The sequence below is a fragment of the Orycteropus afer genome, unplaced genomic scaffold, assembly GCF_000298275.1.
Source record: "Orycteropus afer afer isolate SDZICR_OR568_19922 unplaced genomic scaffold, OryAfe1.0 scaffold00192, whole genome shotgun sequence".
Taxonomy (NCBI): Eukaryota; Metazoa; Chordata; class Mammalia; order Tubulidentata; family Orycteropodidae; genus Orycteropus; species Orycteropus afer.
Genome location: NW_006921779.1, coordinates 323,407 through 346,896, shown reverse-complemented (window position 1 = coordinate 346,896; position 23,490 = coordinate 323,407). Strand labels below are relative to the sequence as shown.

Sequence of the window (23,490 nt, the reverse complement as noted above, 5' to 3'; positions counted from 1 at the left end):
TGACCAGAGCTGATCTTTAGGTCAATTCTCAGGTCCCAACACCACTTGGAAATATTCAGGCTGTTGGTCCCGTCAGAGTAGCTGACAGTCTGCAGCTCTGTCCATCTCTGTACTCACTGTTTTCATTCAGGTTTTTCCACTAGTTGGTGCCCAATCTACTTCTGTATAGTTCTTTCAAAACTCAGGGCTCCAGGATTATCTTCGGTATCTCTGTCAATTGGTTTTTCTTTTCTTTGTTCAGGAGGGTCTTTGTGGCTTGTGTACTTATTCTTCCATCTTAGCGGAAGTTGTTATGTCAGCTTATTTGAATAATATCCTGAGATTACTGAGGAAACTGTGAAAGGGTTACTATTTGTTTCTATTTATTTGTATGAACCAGTTTTTTGTAACATTAATTCTCTGCAGTGAAACAAAACATAACAACAGCAAAGAAATAAACTACTGCAGTTGCTGTTATAATTGTAATGAATTAATCTCCAATTTCAAGCATGTATCCTAATCAAAATTGCCTAATTGGCCATGTAATTTGGCTTTAAAATGTATTGTTATTAGATGTTGGCAACTTGGTTCCAATTCATGGTGACCCTATGTACAACACAATGAAACACTGCTTAGTCCTGCGCCACCCTCACAGTCATTGCCATGTTTGTGCCCATTGTTGCAGCCACTGTGTCAGTCCATCTTGTTGAGGGTCTTGTTCTTTTTCACTCACTTGCTGCTTTACCCAGCATGATATCCTTCTCCAGAGACTAGTCCCTCCTGATAACATGTCTGAAGTACATGAGATGGAGTCTCGCCATCCTTGCTTCTAAGAAACATTTTGTCTATATTTCTTTTAAGACAGATATGTTTGTTCTTCTGGCAGTCTGTGGTGAATTTTTACATGTATATGAGGCAGTTGAAAATACCACTGGCACACCTTAGTCCTCAAGATGACCTTTTGTAACATATTTGCTTGGTTTGATTTCTTGACTGCTGCTTCCATGGGTGTTGTTTGTGGATCCAAATATAATGAATTCTTGACAACTTCAGTATTTTCTCTGTTTATTATGTTGTTGCTTATTGGCCCTATTGTGAGGAATTTTGTTCTGTTTATATTGAGGTATAATGTATACTGAAGGCTGTAGTCTTTGATCTTCCAACATACAAGCTACCACAGTGTGACAAATTGATAGGCAAATAATAGACTGAAGCCATAGAATACCTGTAAGACAGAGTTTTGCACTAACACTTAGTATTTGTTGCTAATACTTTTAAATATTTTTCAATACAGCTCCCCAATGCATTCACATATTTATATCATTATTCACAAATCTTCTACTGTCTTAGTTTGAGTCTTGATTTTTTCTCTCTCTAGGACTATTAAAATAATCTCTTATTTTCTCCTGTTTTCTTTTCCCCTTAATCTACTAACTGTATCCAGAATGGTCTTTCTAAAGTACAGAGATGTCTGTGTCAATCGCCTGCTTAAAACCCGTTTATGCTCCCCCTTTACTTCTAAATGAAAGTCCACATCTTCAGCATGACATAAAAGGGTTTTCAAGATCTGCTCTCCACCTAATCACTAGTTTCATTTCTTGTTCTGGCCTTAAAATACCCAGCACTCCAGCATCATTTAATAATTTGTAGATCTTTTCCTGAAATGCCTGTACTCCCTTATAAAAAACAATGTGGGTGAGGCCTTGTCTGAGTTCCTCTCACTTTACAAGGAGGGAGGAGAATCACGATCAACAGCAGTAGCCCAAGACTGATTCCTATGACGTAGAGGTCAGACCTGTTGCCACCCTCTAACTTTTTTTTTTTCCCGCCAATTCTGAAACCAACTGCTCCTCCCACGGAACTCCCTCTCTGCTGGATTCAGTAGTTTGTTGCAGAGGCCACACAGAACTCACATACAGTACTCAACGACTATGGGGTTTATTAGGGAAGTGTTGTTGTTGTTGTTGTTACGTGCCGTCAAGTCAGACCCGACTCATAGTGACCCCTCCTTGGGTTTCTAAGGCAATATTACTACAGAAGTAGATTGCCCCATCTTCCTTCCGAGGAGTGGCTGGTGGTTTGAACTGCCAGCCTTCTGGTTAGCAGTCAAGTGCCTTAGGCACTAAGCTACCAGAGCTCCCATTAGGGAAGTAACAGGTTACAATTCAGGATCAGGAACAACTCAGGATACAGTTCTTTGATCAGGACAGCCTCTTCTCAGCAGTGCTTCTCTCTGGCCCTCAGCCTCTTGGCTCTGTGGCCTCTTGGCCTCTGCCTTGTTTGGGCAAGTGTTACAAAGCTCTTTTAGCTCTGCCAGTAAGTGCCTAGAACACTCCACTCCACCAGTAAGCCTTGGCCCAAAGGTGCTCAGCTTTCTTGCTCTGGGGGTCTGGAAGCCCACTCTGCTGTCTTCTGCTAGGTCTGCTGCCACCTTGTTTTCTTTCTCTTTTTTTTTTTTTGCTGCTGCTGCTTCTCCCTGTCTCTCACTATCTTAGAAAAGTGTGAAGCGCTCTCTCTGTCTCATGGGTCGAGCAGGTTCAGTGCAGGGATCTTGGGTCCAAAGGACACGCTTCACTCCTGGCTCTTCTTTCTTGATGGTAGTGAGACTGTCCCCTACCCCCTTTCTACCCCTAGGATGGTTCATTTTAAGCCTAATGGATGGCAAAACTGATCATTCCCCTTGTTAAGGTTCTGTACATCTTATTTCCATTGTTCCACATCCACAAGGGTGTTGTGAACCTTATTTATATTGTTAACAATCTATCCAATCCCCTTGGTGGGCCACAAGCACCTTACATTTGCATAGCCCCACCAAGTCATTTGGTAGAGTTGTGATGACTGTGCTAGAAGGGTCACATGAAGCAATTCACTGCACCACGCATCTTTTCAACTGGACTACTTGATAGTTGTCCTTAAAAAAAGTAAGTAGTTCCTTCCCTGACTGAATTAAGAGTTCCTCTTCTGTGTTCTAGTACTCTCTTAGTAGGACTTACTCATCTTGTCATCTTGCTTAGCTTATCTCTCTCTCTGCCACTAATTATAATTAGATTCTAATTATTAGACTGTTAGAACTTTGAGGACAGGGACTTTTATTCATCTCACTATCTCAAGTGCCTTAGACAAAATAAGTGTCAGTCAATGTTAGTTGAATAAATAAATGAAGGGATTCAGACAGCATTACATACAAGTTCCATTAGGGATTATGCCGTGTTCATTTGTGTATTTACACGGCTTGGCTTAGTTTGATGTGTGGTGAGGTGTGTGTTCAGTAGCAAATTGAATGATACAGAGCTGTCATCTGTTTTATGAATATACATTGTGGTAGTATAAACAGAAAAGGGCTTGATGGTTGCTTGAGAAGGACATTTGAACTTTTTGTTTGTTGTGAAAGGAAACATCTTTCCTTTTTCTGTGTCTTTATCTGTAAAATGAAAGAGTTGGACAGTCTGATCTCTTAAGGTTCTTTCATATCTCTAAGAAATAGCTGTTTCCCTTATCTGGACCATAATAAGTGTAATCTTGCATCTTTTTTTTTTTTTTTAAAGCAGCCCCATCACACTATCGAGTCATATTAAGCTTAAGATCAATTATAAAATGGACAAACTTTTTTTTTTTTTTTTTAAAGACAAACTGTTGCTGTCTCCTCTCCAGAGACTGCTATGCCTTTGGTTTTCTTGAGCTTCAGCCCAAGATTTAGTTATCCTACTTAAATTTTGTCCTATGAAGTTTGGTGCAACTTTCTAGCTTCTTGAGATTGCTCAGAACTTTGATTCTTCCACATATAACATTTATTGACAAATTTGTTAAGCATATGGTAGGCACTCAATAAATATTTGAATGAGTGGACATACAGCTAACATATCTTTGATCAAATAACTGATTAAAGCATTAAACCCACTGCCACTAAGTCAATTCTGACTCATAATGACCCTGTAGAGCAGAGTAGAACAGCCCCATAGGGTTTCCAACGCTGTAAATCTTTATGGAAGCAATCTGCTTGATCTTTCTCCCATGGAACAGCTGGTGGGTTTGAACTAGTGACCTTTTTTTGGTTAGCATCCCAATGCTTTAACTGCTGTGCCACCAGAACTTCTTGATTGAAGCACTAAACATTTTAGTCAAAGTGGAGTCTTTGTTTTTTTTCTCTCCTGAGCTGTTTGGTATGGTAGAAAGACCACTGAAGTTGGAGTCAGAAGATCTGGTCTCAAAGTCTTGGCTCTTCCACTTATTACAGTGTGATCGGACAAGTTGCTTAATTCCTTTGGACTTCAGATTTCTCCTCTGTGTAAAAAGGAAGAAAATCACTAAGGTTTCTGGTTTTCTGTAGTTCTGGCAGTACATTATCAATTGAGAGCACAGATTTTGGAGTCATACTGCCTGTGTTATTATCCTAGCTCTGCCCCTTATTGACTGAGTGACATTAATCTATATGTAGGTTTCTGTTTTCCTCATCTGTAAAATAGGGTTAATAAAACATGGCTGTTTTGAGTTCTTAGAAGACGTTCTAAGCATGTACCGGTACTAGTTGCTGTTGAAGTGATTTTGACTCATAGCATCCCTATGTGTGTCTGAGTAGAACTGTGTTCCATTGGGTTTTCAATGGGCTGATTTTTTTCAGAAGTTGCTCCCCAGGCTTTTGTTCAGAGGTGTCTCTGGGTAGATGCAATCATCAAAGTACAAGAACTGTTTGCACAACCAGGGACTCCCTAAACATGGTGTACACCATTATTATTATGATAATGTTTCCACAGAATATATCATTGAAGACATAATCTCTTACTGTAGGCTGCTGGGACAAAATACAAATGCTTGTCTTTATAGTTGGGGATTAAGAAATGTAATAGAAGCCAATATGGGAATGAATGAATGAATACATACATACATACATACATACATGATAAATCACTGGAAAGCCTTCTACATCTGCTTTCATATCCTTAAATAATGAATGATTTTAACATAGTTGGAAAAAAATTAAATATATAGCTTCAATTTTATGTGCTGTTGTAGGAAGCCAGTAGGTGTAAATTCTTAGATAATTTTTAGCCCCATGTGGAAATATTGGCTTCAAACTTATCTCTCCATCTAACATCTAAAAGAGCTCCAGGTAGCAGCCAGATTAACCTTTTTTGCATCTCTTCCATCTCAGGCGATCTAGGGAACTGTGAAATTACTGAAAGTTGGGCAAAAGGAAGGGGAATGACCTGAATAATTACCATACCAGTTCATCTCCTAGATAATAAAGGGCTGGCTGTGTAATAGTGCCTAAGGCTTGACTGCTAACCAGAAGGCTGGCAGTTCAAACCCACCAGCCACTCCTCGGAAGGAAGATGGGGCAATCTGCTTCTGTAGTGATACTGCCTCAGAAACCCAAGGAGGAGTGGTCACTATGAGTCGGGTCGACTTGACGGCATATAACAACAGCAACAACAACAACAACAACAGTGTACTCAAAAGTATTCTCCTCTACTGATGGCAGCAACTTCCCTCTGGAGGCTCAGGACCTCCTGGGAACCTGAAGGGGAAGGCCTGTCTCTTAGCAGCGAGACTGATCTTATCTCCAGCACTCTCTTCTGCTTTCCTCTTCAGAGGAAATAGGTTCTGCTTTGATGCCAGGGGAGCAAGAAGATGGCAGTCATCCTCCTCAAACCTTATCCCATATTGATTATTTTGATTTTGGTTTTTGGTCAGATTATTTAGTATTTCTTAGAATAAGTTGCCCCATTTGTTCATATGGGATATTTCCTAAATTTCCAGCCTGACGTAGTGAACTATTTTTATTTCTTAACCTTCCCAAGAATATTCTGCCTCCTTACTTATACAGCCCTCCCACCCCCACCCCAGTTCAACTACTCTGGTTTAGAGGTAGAGACTGCAGGACATAACAGGAGGCACAGCTTTGGGGCTGGACAGGTGGGTCAGTAGAATTTTGGTCAAGTTATTTAACCTTTATATGTCTCTCTACTTTTATCTCAAAATGAAAATGATAATATCTTTCTTAGAGGATTGTTGGGATGAAATGAAATGATTTTTAAAGTTCTTAGCACAGTATCTGTGAACTAACAGTTACAGTAAATGCTTAGTTAATTTCAGCTTTGTTTATTAAGTGCTTTCTAAATATGTTAGAGATTGGGGTATGAAGGCAAAAGAGAGTTCCCTCAGGGAATTTACATCTGGTTAGGGAAACTAACAAACAAACAAAAAAACCAAACTCATTGCTGTGTAGTTGGATCTGACTAATAGCGACCATTCCTTGGGTGTCTGAGGCAGTATCACTACAGTAGATTGCCCAACCTTCCTTCCAAGGAGTGGCTGGTGAGTTTGAACCACCAGCCTTCTGGTTAGCAGTCAAGTGCCTTAGGTTGTTGTTTGTGTTGTTGTTATGTGCCGTCAAGTCGGACCCGACTCATAGTGAACCCTCCTTGGGTTTCTGAGGCAGTATCACTACGGAAGTAGATTGCCCCATCTTCCTTCTGAGGAGTGGCTAGTGGGTTTGAACTGCCAGCCTTCTGGTTAGCAGTCAAGTGCTTTAGGCACTACGCTACCAGAGCCGTAGTAGGTTACTAAATATGAATCAGGAAATGTTCATTCTTTTTCTTTTCTCTTCCCTATTTCTGATGCGTTCCTTTTCCTAGAGCAAGGTAAATTCTAGCAGGACCCTTCCTCTAAGGCTGACTAAGAAGAAGCTAGTATGAGGGACAAACTGAGTAGAATTGTCACAGGTTATCAGGGTGACGGAGAGCTTAGTCAAGGAAGGATAAAGTCAGCTGTGAATCCCATTATTAGTAAGCAGTAACAGGATTATTAGCAGTTTTTAGGTGGGAGGGATGCCTAGTGGGGGACTGAGGCAGGGCAGAGGGTTTGCTTAAACTGAGCTGCCTGCTAGGCAAGTTCCTGTTTACGTTTTTCACTTGTAGTTTTTGGGACTTCTGGACACTTGCTTTCTGGGTGCTCCTTCTCCCTCTCTGCCTTCAGGAACAGGATTGAAAACAGTGTTAGCCTGAGGAAATCGTTCTATTTAGGGAGTGAGAGCAGAGAGCCAGTGATTAGGTCCTTATCTGCGGTGGGGCCTTTGCAGTAGTGTGGGGCTAGGATTGAAGTGTCTGTCCTGACATAGACAGAGGCTTGGCTTTTCTGTCCTGTGGTTGGGTCAGAATTGTGAAGAAGCAATAAATGGGCTGGGCCATCTGAATGAAAAAGCCCTTCATTGTGTTTCTTCAGCATTCCAGTGTCTGGTACAATTAGCTGAGGCTTGGAAAACAAGTTGGACAAACAAGCAAGCAGCTCTGCACTAATGGATAAAGGGAGTTCTGGCACAACTGAGTTAAGTGGAATGACTGCAGAGTCAAAGTGGGAGGGTCTGGGAAGAGGAAGGGGACTTTGGGATGACTTTCTTAGTTGGATGAGGGAAAAGAATGGAGCAGCAAGCAAATGGTGTTTTTGAAGTTGATGAAATCCAACATGCTAATCTACCTGGAAGACTGGCTGGAGCTGGCTACTCTGTAAAGTAGGTGGAATCAGTGGGGAGGGACTTTTTCCTTTGGACAGTTGTGAGTGTGGGGACATAAAGTTCCATTTGGAATCTAGGAATCTATTGGGAGTAGATGGTATGTGCATCTACTCCATTGTCACATCTCATCGTGAGACCTTCTCAGTTGGTTAACATTTTATATGTATTTCTGCCTAAAAAGAGGCAAATCCGAGGCACCAGTTGTTGGGCAATGGATGCACTGTTCCTGACTTGGAAGTAACCCATTTTTAACTGACCCGCTCTCCTGCAACTGTCTGAGATCCACCAGGTCACACGTTTCTGCTCTGCAAATTGAAGGGTACACAAAGACCAGCTTTTACCTGGTCAGGCATAATCAATTAATCACTGGGCTTTTGTAGATGAAGCTCCTATTTTAGGATGCTGCTGTTGGTCTGGAAATACCAAGCAGATGCCACTTTTGAATAGGAAGCTGTTTGCCCGAAGACCTGAGCCCAATTTTTGGAAATGACCTAGGGTGGAGCTTCCTCTCTGACCTCAGAGGGAGGAGGAGGTCAATAGGAAGTGGTGGGTGGAGCCACTTCTCTGTACTTCTGTCTTTCTCTATGCTTCGGATAGCCCTCTGGCTGCCTCTGTTCACCTTGTACCCCTTTTTGAGGAGCTGCTGAAGGCTCACGGGCCACTAGTAGGAGGTCTCCTGACACCCCCTCTTTTTAGACGGGTCAGCAGAAGCAAGGGTGCCATGTGGCCCAGTTACCAAGATGAGCATGAGTTCAACACCCACCTGGTTTGCCGCATGTGCTGTATGGGTTAGTATGTGAAGCTTTTTTCCTTGTCTGGGCTTGAGGATCCTGAATACTCTTGCTCCCCTTGACTCATAGAAAAGCTTTGTAGGTGTTATAACCTTTGGCTAGTTAAAATGTGCAGTGCAAGAGATGGGTGCCCTACTTCCTGGGGAACTTCTTAAACTTGATAGTGTCTGTGGGCAGTTAAAAGCGTAAGCTTTGGGTGTGGGACTTTTTTTATGGAGACTGAATTCATGCCCATGCTCTGCCTGTATCAGGAAACCACTTTTAAGTTATGTTGCATAGTGCTGAAAGCCTGGGTGTATTTTTAGCAGAAGTTGGTTGGTTACGGAGTCCACCTCTGAATAGACTGGCGGGTGGCGGGGGAGGAGCCATGACCGCCAAGGTTTCCTCTTTGAGGCTTATTACTCGTTTGCCAGCTATGAGGGAGAGAAAATGGTTGAAGATGGTTTAGGGACAGGGACCTAAAGAATGGTTAGGGGCTAGGGGAAGAGTCATGCTGGCTGTGACTTTATCTGTCTTGATAAGGAGAAAGAGTTAATTAAATTTAAATAACTAGTTCTATGACCTTGAATAGGTGATCTAACCTTTTTAGGCATAGATTTCTTTGGTTTCCAAACTGTTAGGTGTATAGGCTGCTGGACTGAGACAAGGCTTTCACCAATCCGCAGTAAAATGAAAAAGATAGGGAAAATGTATTGTGTCTTTCATAAAGCTAACCTTTAAGAGATAACTCTCCTTTATTCTGAAATTGTCATTTCTACTCTTTGATACTAAAATGTCTTTTATTTTATAAAAGAATTGTTACTGGGTAGTAGTTTGTTTTTAGATATCCTTATTTAGCAAAATAAAAAGTTAGCTTTATGTTACACTTTCTGATTTATTTTGGAAATTTTACTGGTTTGTGAAATCCAGGTTTGGGAAGCACTGAATTGATAATCTAGTTCTACTAGCCTTTGATTTCATACTGTGAGTCTCTAAGCAGAACAGAATTATGACTTGAATAGATTTTCACTGAAATTGAAATTGCTGGTGGTTTGATGGGGTGGGATGGTGGGGTGGGTGGGCATAAGGTTGGGAACCTTAGAAGAAATCCCAGAGGAGAGGAATAGCAGAACTAGTATTCTTATTCTGTCTTCTCACTGCAAGGCCGGTGCTACCAAATATTTAAGTACTGTTTCAGAAACGAAGGATGGGGGAATTTTGATACTACCATGTATTCTAGCTTTTTATCTTTCCTTTGTCATTGAGATTTTCTCCCTGGTACCTAGAGGAAAGAATCTTCTGTATCTGAAAGTACTTAAAGATAATGTAATTACAATCAGAGGGTCCTGTTTCAGTATTCCACAGAGAAGCATAGACCTGTGCTAGGTGCTTAGCCTTCCTGTGCCTTTGTTTCCTTATTAATTAAATGGAGATTAAAATAGACCCTCACTCATAGAGTCGTTATGAGGAGTATATACTTTTAAAGTACTGAGCCCATTGCCTCACACATAGTAAGGTGGCATAGTGTCTAAGGCTAACCAGTCAAACCCACCAGCCACATCTGGGAAGGAAGGTTGGGCAATCTACTTCTGCAGTGATAGCGCCTCAGAAACCCAAGGAGAGGTTGCTATGAGTTGGATCTGACTTGACGGCAGTGAGTTTGGTTTTTGGTTAGTAGTAATACAATGCAAAATTTATACAATATGCTTATCTTTGTTCATTCTCCTTATATGAGTCCAGACACATAATACACACCTGATTTGCTGGAGTAAAGATTCCTTTGAGTGTACAGTTTCTTTGATTGGAGTGTTTGGTTGCTGGAGAGGTGACACTCTCTATTACAAGCCTAGCCTAACTGTACTAGCAGCATGGCCTATTGATCTACTGTGAGAGTGGAGGCCAAATATGAAGCAGTTGGGTTTTCTAGCAGAGATGCCCTTTGAGAATACAGATAATGAATGCTCTTAGTCAGTCCACTTGAATTTGTACTTTTAAAAAGGTTCCTCAGGTTATTTTGATATGGTCATTTCACAGCCTGATCTTTGGAAACTATTGACCTAGCCCAAGCTCCTCATTATGTGGATGAAACTCTACTTAAAGAGAGGAGATAAGTGTCATATAAAGCTAAGAACCGTAGATTGGAGATCAAGAAATCCAAGTTATAGACGTGGTTCTGTCCCCAACTGTGTGACCTCTAGCCTAATCTCTCTTGGCTTTGATTTCTTCATTTTTAAGATGATCTTTGCAGAGACAGGTTTCACTCTGTATCTATGAAATATTTCGCTTTTCTGAATGTGGTAATCCATTGACACTCTAGACACTATTAAACTTTTCTTCCTCTTCCCTTCTTTTAAGCCTCTCTGACCAACTCTGTGGCTCTTTTCTTTTGCCACTATTACTTACTCCTGGCTTATTTCTTTATCTAACTTCTGTTCTATGTTCTCTAATTCCCAATAGTACAAAGGATTATCATTGATAAAGATCAGATTTTCTTAAGAAATAAGATAAATTTTTAATTTTGCATTGATATCTAGTGTTACAACTTCCCCAAAGCCTTATGTCTCAGTTCTCACTGAAGCTTTCTGAGTCTGCACCAGTCCTTGGTGATAGCCACCTTTCATGAATCCCTGTTATAGTTTGCACCTCTTCTTTTCCCACTTGATGATACAGGACAGTATGGTGTTGCTTTCTAATAATTTCATGGGAGACAGTAGTATATAGTGGTTAAAAGTCCAGGATTTAGAGTCTGACACATTTGGGCTTGAATTTCATATTTCTTTTTTTTTTTTATTGTGATTTGGGTGAAAATTTACAGAGCAAATTCACTTTCCATACAGCAGTTCACATACACTTTGTCTCATGACATTGACTACAATTTACCACAATGCAACAACTCCCCTCCCACTTCCTTCTGATAGTTACCTCTTCCCTGTGTCCATCACTCCATGCACTCCTGCCCCCTGAGCTGTCCCCCTGTGCATAAGCAGTCATTCTTTCTCCCATGATTGTTCACTCCAAGGAGTGTATCTACCTCAGGTACATGTTCAACTCATATGTCTGTCTTTTGTTTGGCTGGAAGCCACAGGTATGGGTTCAATTCCAGACCTGAAGGGCAGCTAGGGGCCATAGTCTCAGTGGTTCCACCAGGCTCTATCAGACTAGCAAACCTGCCCCCCCCCTTTTTTTTCCCAAATGCTTTTGAGTTTTGGTCCACATTGCTCTCCCTCTCTATCCAGGATCTCCTATATAGATCCCCCTCCGAATGGTTGACAGTGGTAGCCGGGCACCATCTAGTTCTTCTGGTCTCATAGTTGTATAGGCTGTGGATCGCATGATATACCAGTCACTAGGGCTAATTGTTTCCATGTATCTTTGGTTTTCTTCATTCTTCTTTGCTCTGGATGAGGAGAGACCCATTGTTGCATCATGGCTGCTTGCATGCTTTTAAGATCCCAGTCACTTGCCAAAGTAAGAGGTGGAACAATGTTTTGTGTCGTATTTTATGCCAATTGAACTTGATGTCCCCTGTGACTGTGGTCCTGAGCCCACAGGTTCAACTACTTGCTCCCTCTGGGTAGCTGGCTGTGACCAGGAAGTGATTACAATCTTGTCCCTTGTCAGCTCTACTATACACTTGGGAATTCAGATCATAAAAATACACTTACAGGACCATTGTCTGCCAGCCCTATACATGGTCTTGGGTATACTCCCTGCTGCATAGACATCCCTAATAGTTCAGCCTGTCCACCCATCTATCCACCCGTATACCCATGTTTGCCTTCACTGACAACGCAGTACTGTATGTGCAAAAGGGTTCATCTTTGTTGTCTGTACCTCCCATGTATCTCTCTCTGTCTTCCTCTTCTTCAATGCCACCATTCTACTAATCTTTTAAGATTTAGTTAGAGTCACTCTTTTAGGAAACTTTCATAACCTCTGATGTTTTCTTCCCTTACTCAGGCAGACCTACTACAGGCATACCTCATTGAGGATTCAGTTCCAGACCACCACAATAAAGCAAATATTGCAATAAAGCAAGTCATGTGAAATTTCTGGCTTCCCAGTGTTTATAAAATTATACTATCTTGTAAAGTTTATGCTATACTGTTGTCTATTAAGTATGCAATAGCATTATGAAAAAGTTTGAAATAGTCTGAGAATTACAAAAATATGACACAGAGACACAAGGTGTGCACATGCTGTTAGACAAATGGTACCAATAGATTTGCTTGACACAGGGGTGCCACAAACCTTCAATTTGTAAAAAATGTAGTATCTGTGAAGGGCAAGAAAGCAAAGTGGGGTAAAAACGAAGTGTACTATTACTATTATTTTTTTGAGCATACTGTGCTTACCTTTGTTACAATACTCGTCAAAGTGCATTGAAGTTATTTGTCTTTTCTTCTAGACTATGATTTCTTTTAAAGGCAGGGACTGTGACTTTGATATCTGTATTGCCAGAGTCAGATACAGACTTTTCCTAGACGTTAGATCCTTAATATATAGTAATTTTTTTTTTTAATTTAAATTTCCAAGGTTGTAAATCTTTATGGAAGCAGACTGCCCCATTTTTCTTCTGCAGAACAGCTGGTGGGTTTGAACCACTGACCTTTTGATTAGCAGCCCAGTGTCTTAACCACTATACCACCAGAGCTCCAGGTCTTTAATATAGATTTACGCAAAGAATAACTGAGGGAATGAATGAGCTAGATTGTAAAGAATGATCATTTGCATAGGTGGAGAGGAAGAGAGTAGCACACCATGAAGGGAAATTAAATAATATGAGCGGAGTGTCAGTGATTTAGAGACTATTATTGGCAAACTGATTTAGAGGTGCAGGCTGCAGGTGACATGGGCTTGGAAAGGATGATGATGTTGGAAAACTGGACCAGCATCTAGAAAATATAAAAATATAAGAATCCTGGCCTCAAATAGTTGCAGGACTCAATTAAGTAAAAGATATTTTAGGCTTTTGTTACTGTTATTATTTTTAAAATAACTCTAATGGTCCCAAATGAAAGCCAGTAGGTAGACCTTACCAGACACTTTATAGAACTTTTAAATTGGTATATGTTGCTTTATGAGGTAGTGAATTCTCTATTAAGTATTTAAGTGGTAAGGATATTATAGATGTATGCAAGATTGACTAGATGTTTCAGTCCTGAATCTATGATTTTTTGTTGTTGAAGGGATTCATGAATTAGCAGGAATTGGATTTAGATAACTGCTAAGGTCAATTCTAATTTCTAAATTCTTTTGTTTGTAGTAAGCCAAAAAACAAACAAACAAACCCAATGCCATTGAGTCAATTCCAAATCTAAGTACCCTGTAGAACTACTCGTAGGGTTTCCAAGGCTATAAATCTTTACAGAAGCAGAGTGCTTCATCTTTTCCCCATGGAGCACCTGGTGGATTCAAACTGCCAACCTTTTGGTTAGCAGCTGAATGCTTTAAGCACCATACCACCAGAGCTCTGGAGACTGAAAAAGGTGTCTGGTAAATAGGTTGTTTTTGGAGAGGAAATAAGAATGTGGTACCTTGGTTGCTGCGTTTGAATTGAGAATGAAGGCCAGTGGCCAATCAGGGCATTGCAGTTTGAGTTCAGCATACCAGATACAATGTCAACATGTATGTTTGAGTAATAATGAGGACACTGATGGAAGATACATGTGGAGATCATAAATATGAACCAAGTTGTCAGGGAAGGTTAAGGTAGATTTGTCATGTGGAGCAGGGTGGGCAGCAGGGTTGATGATAGGGTTATTTGAACCTCATCATGGTATAGGGGATGGCATGGGCTTCAAATAAATAGGAAGAGAAGTGGATCAGTGGTTTGGAAATGGCTTTTGGGAATTGACAGGAGTGAGAGAAGGTGAGTCCCCTGCAGAATAAGGCCCTGTGGAACAGTCATTGTCCAGTATTAAGTCATATTTCTCTTAAAGTGAAGAGGTAGAAAAAAAATTGGAATGAAGGGGAGTCTGCCCGCAAAGAAATGAGGGCTCTGTAAGACTTAGGAGAAGGAAGGGAAGTAAGAGATGTGCACTGAGGGTAAACTAGATAACTCTGGGAGTTTGCCTGGATGGTAATGGCTGGTGAGGAAATAGGAATGAGGGAAGTAGTGGGTGGGAAAGGGAATAGAGCATTGATCAAGTAGATTGGTACATAAAGAGTAAGATTAACCACTGCAGTACGGGCATGCAAAATGCCTTTATACCTTGAGAGATAGTCCCAAGGTATACCCAGATGCCTTTATACCTAGGGAAAGGTGATGACAAAAGGTCACCCTACCTCTTCTTCTGGGATATTCACAAATGTGCCTTTTTGGAGTTTCGTGTGTGTTCCTCTAGAGGCAGGGTGTGTCACTCTGCTCCCCAGAGAATTATAATGGTAAAAAGTCTTTGCCATGACGTGATTTTGGGGCATGTGATTCTGTCTAATTTGTAAAGTGGCTACTGTTAGGGAAATTCAGGTAGGTCAAAACTCCCTAATGATTAGAGGTACTGGCTTACTGTTCTATGGGGAATGCCAAACCTTTTAAGGTACCCTGGAGAAGGTGGAATATATGCAAGTCAGAGGTCTGGGAACTTTTTGCCTGAGTAGCATAAAGCAATGCCTTCTCTGTGTTTCCTTTACAGATGAACGGGACCGGGTTCAGAAGAAAACATTCACCAAGTGGGTCAACAAGCACCTGATGAAGGTAGGACTCCTTTATATATGCTGCTCTAGTACCTTTTGTTGCTCTTAATCTGGATTTATCATTCTGTCTTCTCTCAGTTCAGATTGCTTGCCATGTGCTCAAGTCTACAGAAGATACATATGACTTTTTTTTTTTAAACTAACGTAGTTAGGAGCCCTGATGGCACTATGGTTAAAAAACATTCAGCCGCTAACCAAAAGTTAGTTGGTTTGAACTCATCAGCTGTTCTGTGGGAGAGAGATGAGGCAGTTTGCTTATATAAAGATGTACAGCTTTGGAAATCCTGTGGGTGCAGTTCTACTCTGCCCTGTATGGTCACTTGAGCTTGGAATCAACTTGATGGCAGTGGGTTGGTTTTTTTTTTTTTTTTTTTTTTTCCCCATAGCATAGTCCTAACAGCATGGAAACTTTTTACTGATCAGTTTCCTGGTATGGGCAGTAATACCTACCATTACCTCAGAAGGGTCAGGTTGACTATACCATGGGGTAATTTCTTGGATTCAAAGAACACTTCAATCTTAGCTTTACAAATTATAAGCCTCCTTATTTTTATTATTTACTTTGAAGTAGTAGAACAGGGGGGATTTTTTTCTTACTCTTTTAAGCGCACAAATCCTAAATGTACAGTTTGATGAATTTTCACATGTATGTATACCTGTCAAGGAGCCCTGATGTCTCAGTGGTTAAGAACTCAGTTGCTAACTAGAAGGTCAACAGTTTGAACCCACCAGCCACTCTGTGGGTGGGACAAAGATGTGACAGTGTGCTTCTATAAATATGACAGCATTGGAAATCCTGTAAGGCAATTCTGTCTCCTATAAGTTTGTTATGAGTCAGAATCAATTTGATGCAGTGGGTTTGTTTTTTTTTTTTTTGTTGTTTATACACCTGTATATACAACTTGTAGATTTGTCTTAGTTTCTTAGTGATACTGTAACAGAAATTCCACAAGTGGGTAGCTTTAATAAACAGAAATTCATTTTCTCACAGTTTAGGAGGCTAGTAGTCCAAATCCAGGGCCTTGGCTCTAAGGGAAAGCTTCTCTCTCCCTCTCTGTTGGTTCTGGGGGAAAATTCTTGTCTCAGCTTCTCTAGCCAGCTGTCCTTGGAGTACCTGGGCTTGTAGACTGGTCTGCCTCATCATCTTCAAATAGTATAGGTCTTCTGCCTGTGTCTGCCTTCTTCTGTGCCTAATCTGCTCTTTTATATCTCAAAAATATTTGGTTTAAGACATATCTTACACTGATATGGCTTTATTAACATAATAAAGAAACTCTACACCCAAATAAGATTACATTTACAGTTATAAGAGTTAGGATTTACAACACATATTTTTTTGGGACACAATCTATAATGCAGATGAAGATTCAGAACATTTCCAGAAAGTTGAGCCGTGAGAGTGAGTTCATTCCCAAACTTGAAAGGGTCTAAGGGTCATAGTCTCTCAGGAATTCCACCAGTCCCTTTCCAACCAGTCAGTCTGGTGTTTCTTAAGATTTTGAGTTTTGTTTCATATTTTTCACCCACTCTATTCAAGACCGTCTATTGTGATGCCTTTCAGAGTGGTTGGCTGTGGTAGTTGGGCCCCATCTAATTCTCCTGGGCTCAGGTCATGAGGGCTAGGGTTTGTGTGGTCCATTAGTCTTTTGACTTTCTTCTCTCCTTTGCTTCAGTGGAGAGAGACTAATAATTGCATCTTAGATGGCCGCTTGCAAGCTTAAAAACACACTCTTACTTTCATTCTGGGACAGTTTTCTCTTGAATTACTTCTTTCCTCTATGAATGCCTTTTTCTGCCTCTTTCACTGACTTTTCTTCCTCTGTGTGACTCTTTCATATTGTTGTTCCCCAGGGTCCTGATGACTCTTTTCTTGTTTTGTTCTCTCTTTTCTCCTTGGGTAGACTCATCTGTTTTAGTCACAAGGATTGTTTGGGTGAATGAAATGGCAAAGGTACATAAGAAGAGAGGAAGCAGGGTGGTCTCATAGTATCTGATGTCTAGATGAGTTGGGCTGTATGAAAACTCAACAGTATCAAACAGCTACTCTCTCGATTTTATGAGGAAAACCTTGCAGTCTTTAATTTTTTTTTCTTTCTACATGTTTCCTGTATTAATATGTCTAAAATTCTTCCATTACTTATGTGTGCACCATCATGGCTGTCCCCAAAATGATAACATAAAGCCCTGAGGCTTCATGATTCTAAAGACACAAACACAGAAAACCTATTGGCTGGAGTTTTCATCTTCTCCATGAGTCATCTGCCCATCTATAGTTCAGTAAGCTATGGCCAGGGTGTAAGATGGCCACGTAAGTCAGACATAGCATCTTAGGCTGTTCCTTTCATATGGACTATAGGTGAGCGCAGTTTTCAAACTACAAGATCCAGATAAGGAGGCAATGGTAGAGTCTTTTCCCTGTATTCTTTCCTAAGCTAAAGACCTGTGTTTCTGAAAGTCTGCTTGACAGTACATGTGGATGTTACTCTGGTACATCAGATGTTGAACATATCCCAAATTGTTCAAAATTTCACTTATGTGCCCAGCTGTCCAAGTTAAGAATTTAGAATCATACTTGATTTAGTCCTTCTTGTAATGTCTCTTTTGTTACCAAGTCCAGTCACTTTCACCGCATGAAGTTCCTTGCATCTGTCTTTTCTTCTCCATCCCATTTTCTCACTCTAGTCCAGGGCTTCATCTTTGCTTTCTCTGACCACTATAATAGTTTCCTAATGAATTTTTTTGTAGTAACACTGTGCCAAAGGGGCAGGGAAGCTGCATCTTCTGACCTCCTCTAACCCCAAAAGAGGAAGACAGAATCACCATCAGTAGCCCAAGGCTTATTCTTGTGAGGCCAGACGTGCTACCTCCCTCCAAGCCCTTTCCCCAACCCTGACACTAACTGTACCTCCCACAGTACCCATCACCTCTCTGCTGGGGTTGATAATTCGCTGCAGTGGCCACACAGAACTCACAGATTATGGGGTTTATTAGGGAAGCAACAGGCTATAATTCAAGTTCAGAAATGCACTCAGTCTCTTGCAGCCAGCCATCTCTCTTAGCAGCCAACACTCTCTCTCTTAACAGTGTGTGTTCGCATCTCTCTCAGCAAGTGTGTGTCTCTCAGGAGTGTGTTTATCTCAGCAGCATATCTTTCTCAGCCAGCAGTCAGAGAGACTCCTTCTCCCTCTAGGAGGGCTCCTTTTGAGCCTGGCGGAGTGGCCATACCAACCAATCCCAACATCAGAATTCTATACACCTGAGAGAGAGAGAACTTCCCAGAAGATTGCTTCATGCCGCTCACAGTAGAAATACCCCAGGTGGATAACTTTAGCAATCAGGAGTTACTCAGTTGCTCACAGCAAATTCCCCCACAGAGTTTACAAAGACTATGGCTAGAAAAGCCATACTATGTAATTTACTACACCGCACAATGATAATGATATTAGTAGTCTATTGAGTGCTTACTACAAGTCAGATACACTATACAAAGTCCTTTACATGGATTATCTCATTGAATCCTTCTTCAGTGACCTTATACTGTAGGTTCCATTAATATCCCCATTTTATTGATCAGGAAAATTAGGTTTAGAGAAATTAAGTTATTTGTTCAAGGTCACACTGCTAGAAAAGAGGCAAAACTGAAATTTTAGAATTCAGGCAGCTTAAAGTATAGAACTTCTGTGCTCTTAACCTATGCAGTACTACCCCTGGCTTCTGCCTGCTTTTCCAGGCTCCTTGTGCTAAAATCCCTTCTGTGGATTTTAGTAGCAAATTACCTGGTATGGCTTTTCTAGCCATAAGTCTTTGTAAACCCCTTGGTGGAATTTGCTGTGAGCAACTGAGGAGCTCCTGATTGTTAAAGTTATCCACCTGGGGTATTTCTGTTGAGAACGGCACAAAGTAATGTTCTGGGAAGTTCGCACGCTCTCTCAGGTGCTTAGAATTCTGATGTTATGTTTGGTTAGTTTGGCCACTCTGCCAGGCTCAAAAGGATTCCTCCTAAAGGCAGAAAAAGTCTCTCTGACTCTGGCTGTGAAAGACGTGCTGCTGAGAGAAACATGCTCCTGAGAGACACGTGCTGCTGAGAAAGAGACACCGAGAGACATGCATTGCTGAGAGACACTGACAGACATGCACTGCTAGGAGAGAGACTGTTGGTTGAGAGACAGTGAGACTGAGGGAGACTGAGCGTTTTTCCTGAACTTGAATTATAGCCTGGTGCTTCCCTAATAAACCCCATAATCACTGAGTTCTGTGTGGCCAATGCAGCGAATTATCGAAACCAGCAGAGAGGTGGTGGGTGCTGTGGGAGGAGCGGTTAGTATCAGGGTTGGGGAAAGGGCTGGAGGGAAGCAGCATGTCTGGCCTCACAGGCATAGCCCTTGGGCTACTGCTGGTGATTCTGTCTTCCTCTTGTAGGATTACAGGAGGTCAGAAGATGCAGCTTCCCTGCCCCTTTGGCACCTTCATACCTTAAATTCTTGCTGAACTATATGCCATGGTAGCATAGTGCCTAAGGAACTTCACTGCGGTTCAAACCCACCAGCCGCTCCTCGGAAGGAAGGTGGGGCAATCTACTTCCGTAGTGATACTGCCTCGGAAACCAGGAGAGGTCACTATGAGTCACGTCCGACTCGATGGCACATAACAACAACAACAATATGCCATGGTATTTTATAACTCTATATTTTTGCTGATGTTGTTCCTTCTACTTGGAATACCTTCCACAACTCTGTTCTGCCTAGATAGCACTAATAGCTTCATACCTCCTCCATAAAGATTTTCTTGATTCTGCTATGTAGAATTGACCATCCTTTTTCTTTGTGTTCTCACTGTACTCTTTATGTACATCCATTATAGCACCTGTAGTATTTATATGTATTTTATGTCTATCTATTAGATTGTAACTTTAAAGGTAGATACTGTGTCTTATTTCTTACAGTATCAGGACAAACACGGAAAGGAGAAAGGAAGAAAGGAACCTTGCTACTCCCCTTAGTAAATTCTTTCAGTAGTAACCAGTTGCCTCTAGTTTGATAACATTAAGCCTTCATGATTCAGAGCCCTTTACAACCTGTTTCCTGCCTACCCATCCAACTATATTTCTAGGTACTTTGGCTTACGTAGCCTATCCTGTTACCATACAAGACCACTCACTACTCCATACATTGTGTACTCTCAACACCTCTCTGCTTATTTATTTATCTCTCCTTAGAAAGCATATCCTGGTCTCTTCTGCCTAGCCATCACTTGCTTATCCTCTCAGGCCCAGCTCTAATATCGCCTTCCTTGAGACTCTGACCTCCATCCCTCAGGCTAAATTAATTGCAACTCCCTTTCTGTTCCATACCACTTTGAAGAGATACCTTGTGTGCTCATGCATTGGTGTTCTCCTTTAGAATGCTCATGAGAGCTGGGAGTATATTATGTTACTTTCTCTGCCAAGTATGACACCAGGAATGTAAAAAATGGTACCCAATAAGTATTTATTGTCCTGAGAAAATAATATTTTTATAGTGCTTTATAGCTCACAAAATTATTCTTATTTGACATGATTCTCACAACAACCTTATGGGAAGTAAAGGTACTACTGTATTATTTCATTTATTTACTACTAAGGAAAGTGAGTAACTGAAGTGAATGGAAGAAATGCTGAAATAAAAGAACTGAACAGAAAATTACAAAGGACAGCTTGAGAAGACAACGTATTTTAATGAAATGTGCAAAGACCTGGGGTTAGAAAACAAAAGGGAAAAACACACTCAGCATTTCTCAAGCTGAAAGAACTGAAGAAAAGATTCAAGCCTCGAGTTGCAATATTAAAGGATTCTATTGGTGAAATACTGAAAAATGCAGGAAGTATCAAAAGAAGATGGAAGGAATGCACAGAGTTACTATCAAAAAGAATTGGTTGATGTCCAACTATTTCAGGAGATAGCATGTGATCAGGAATCAATGGTATTGAAGGAAGACGTTCAAGTTGCCCTGAAGAAGTTAGGGGAAAAACAAGACTTCAGGAATTGACAGGATACCCGTTGAGATGTTTCAACAAATGGATCCCACGCTGGAGGTACTTATTTATGTCAAGAAATTTGGAAGACACCTACCTGGCAGCTGACTAGAAGAGATCCATATTTGTACCCATTCCAAAGAAAGGTGATGCAACAGAATGTGGAAATTATCATACAGTATCATTAATATCACATAAAGGTGAAATCTTGCTAAAGATAATTCAAAAATAGTTGCAGCAGTATATTCACAGGGAACTTCCAGAAATGCAAGCTGGATTCAATAGAGGATGTAGAATGAGGGATACCATTGCTGATGTCAGGTGGATATGAAAGCACAAATACCAGAAATATGTTTATATGTGTTTTATTGACTATGCAAAAACATTTGACTGTGTGGATCATATCAAATTATGGATAACATTGGGAAGAATGGAGTGTTAGATTGGGTTCTCTAGAGAAACATAAAAACCAGCAAAGTGTATATATATATATATAGAGAGAGAGAGAGAGAGAGAGAGAGAGAGAGAGAGAGAGATTGATTTATCTTAGGAAAATGGCTCACAAACATATAGAAGCCGGCAAGTCCAAAGTCCCTGGAGGAAATGTTGGGCTGGCGGCAGCCTTAGCTTCTGCAAGCGCAGGGGGCCGAGAAATTCAAGGCTGGTAGGCAGTACACTGGTTGTTGACTCCAACAAAAGATGAATCCAAGATCTCCAGGCCGAGCGGTGGGCTGCTCACTCATGGAAGGTTGTAGTCAGCACACCAGGGTCCCAATTCTTCAAAGAATGTCTCTCTTCCCAGGATGTCCCTGGATATCCTGGAAGCAGGCCATACCCCTAGGGAAACTCCTCTTGGGCAGATTGGCCACTCAGAACACAGCCATCCGATCCCATCATGGGAACAACCACATAGAACTGGGGTCCAGCCAAGTTGACACACAACTCCAACTATCACAGTCCACCCCTTGTCAACTTTGCAGTTGTACACATCTTCTTAACCATATATATAATCTCTAAATAAGGACAATTACAGAGTCATATTTGTGCCTAATATGTTATGTTAACACACATACAACCAAAATGCATTAACCTTATTTACATTTCACAGCTCATAACAGAAGGAAACAAAAATATTTGATGCACATATACAATGAAGAAATATAACAATCACAGTCCTTGTTTCTACAGCTGGTCACGTCGTGGTCGTAGCTGATATTCAGAACTACCTTCTTCCACCACCCATTCTGTATTACCCTTGCCCCCAGCAAGCACCTCAGCTGGTCGTGGTTCTTTGCCTGGTGGGGTGACCCAAACCATTCCTGAAGGGTCTGGGCCATTAGCAGTCATATCAGAATTGGGTTGCTGTAATTCTCCATTGACTTTAATCACAGGGCATGGTAGTACTAAAAGACATCCTAAAGAATCTCCTGTATTCCAGACATACTCGTCTTTACCTCCATTATGTAAAGCCAACCCAATTTCCCCTTGGTAATCAGCATCTATCACACTAGATAGCACAGTAATGTCCTTCTTTGTCTGTTGATCCAGAGGCATGAGGAAGCCAAAATGGCCAGGTGGCATTCTTAATTTCCACTGCAATGCAATCAGTATTGTGTCTCCAGGTGGGAGTGTTCCTCCCTTTGGGACTAAGATCTCCAGACTCGCAGAGCATAGGGTAACAGGGACAGGAAGCAAAAATTTTTTGAGTGGGTCACTAGGAGTAATAGTGAGTGGTACTACTCCTGTTTCCACCCCTTGGTTCCTGGACCCTTGAATCCTGGCTATTGGAGAAACAGAACCATATATTGGATGCTGGTTTAGAGCATATACAGCCTTCTGAAGAACATTGCCCTAACCCTTCAAGGTATTGCCATGTAGCTGGTGCTGTATTTGTGTTTTTAAGAGGCCATTCCACCGTTCTGTCAAACCAGCTGCTTCAGGATGATGGGGAACATGGTAAGACCAGTGAATTTCATGAGCATAAGCCCACTGCTGCACTTCATGTGCTGTGAAATGAGTCCCTTGATCCGAAGCAATGCTGTGTGGGATGCCATGACGGTGGATAAGGCATTCTGTAAGTCCATGGATGGTAGTTTTAGCAGAAGCATTGCATGCAGGGAAGGCAAATCCATATTCAGAACAAGTATCTATACCAGTAAGAACAAAACGCTGTCCTTTCCATGATGGAAGTGGTCCAATATAATCAACCTGCCACCGTGTTGCTGGCTGATTACCCCGAGGAATGGTTCCATATTGCAGACTCAGGGTTGGTCTCTGTTGTTGGCAGATTGAGCACTCAGCAGTGGCGGTAGCCAAATCAGCCTTGGTAAATGGGAATCTATGTTGCTGAGCCCATGCATAACCTCCATCCCTGCCACCATGGCCACTTTGTTCATGAGCCCATTGAGCAATGACAGGAGTAGCTGGGGAAAAAGGATGGCTGGTTTCCACTGAATGTGTCATCCTATCTACCTGATTGTTAAAGTTCTCCTCTGCTTAGGTCACCTTTTGGTGGGCATTCACAT

General features: G+C 41.3%; 1 protein-coding gene across 1 annotated transcript in view; it reads left to right on the top strand.

The window, feature by feature from the left end:
- The window catches only part of MACF1 (microtubule actin crosslinking factor 1), a 307,684-nt gene that overhangs the window by 5,401 nt on the left and 278,793 nt on the right, over positions 1-23,490 (top strand). The window contains exon 2 of the mRNA XM_042781878.1: positions 14,895-14,956. Coding sequence (XP_042637812.1) covers positions 14,895-14,956 — 62 coding nt within the window. The remainder of the gene's footprint in view (positions 1-14,894; positions 14,957-23,490) is intronic.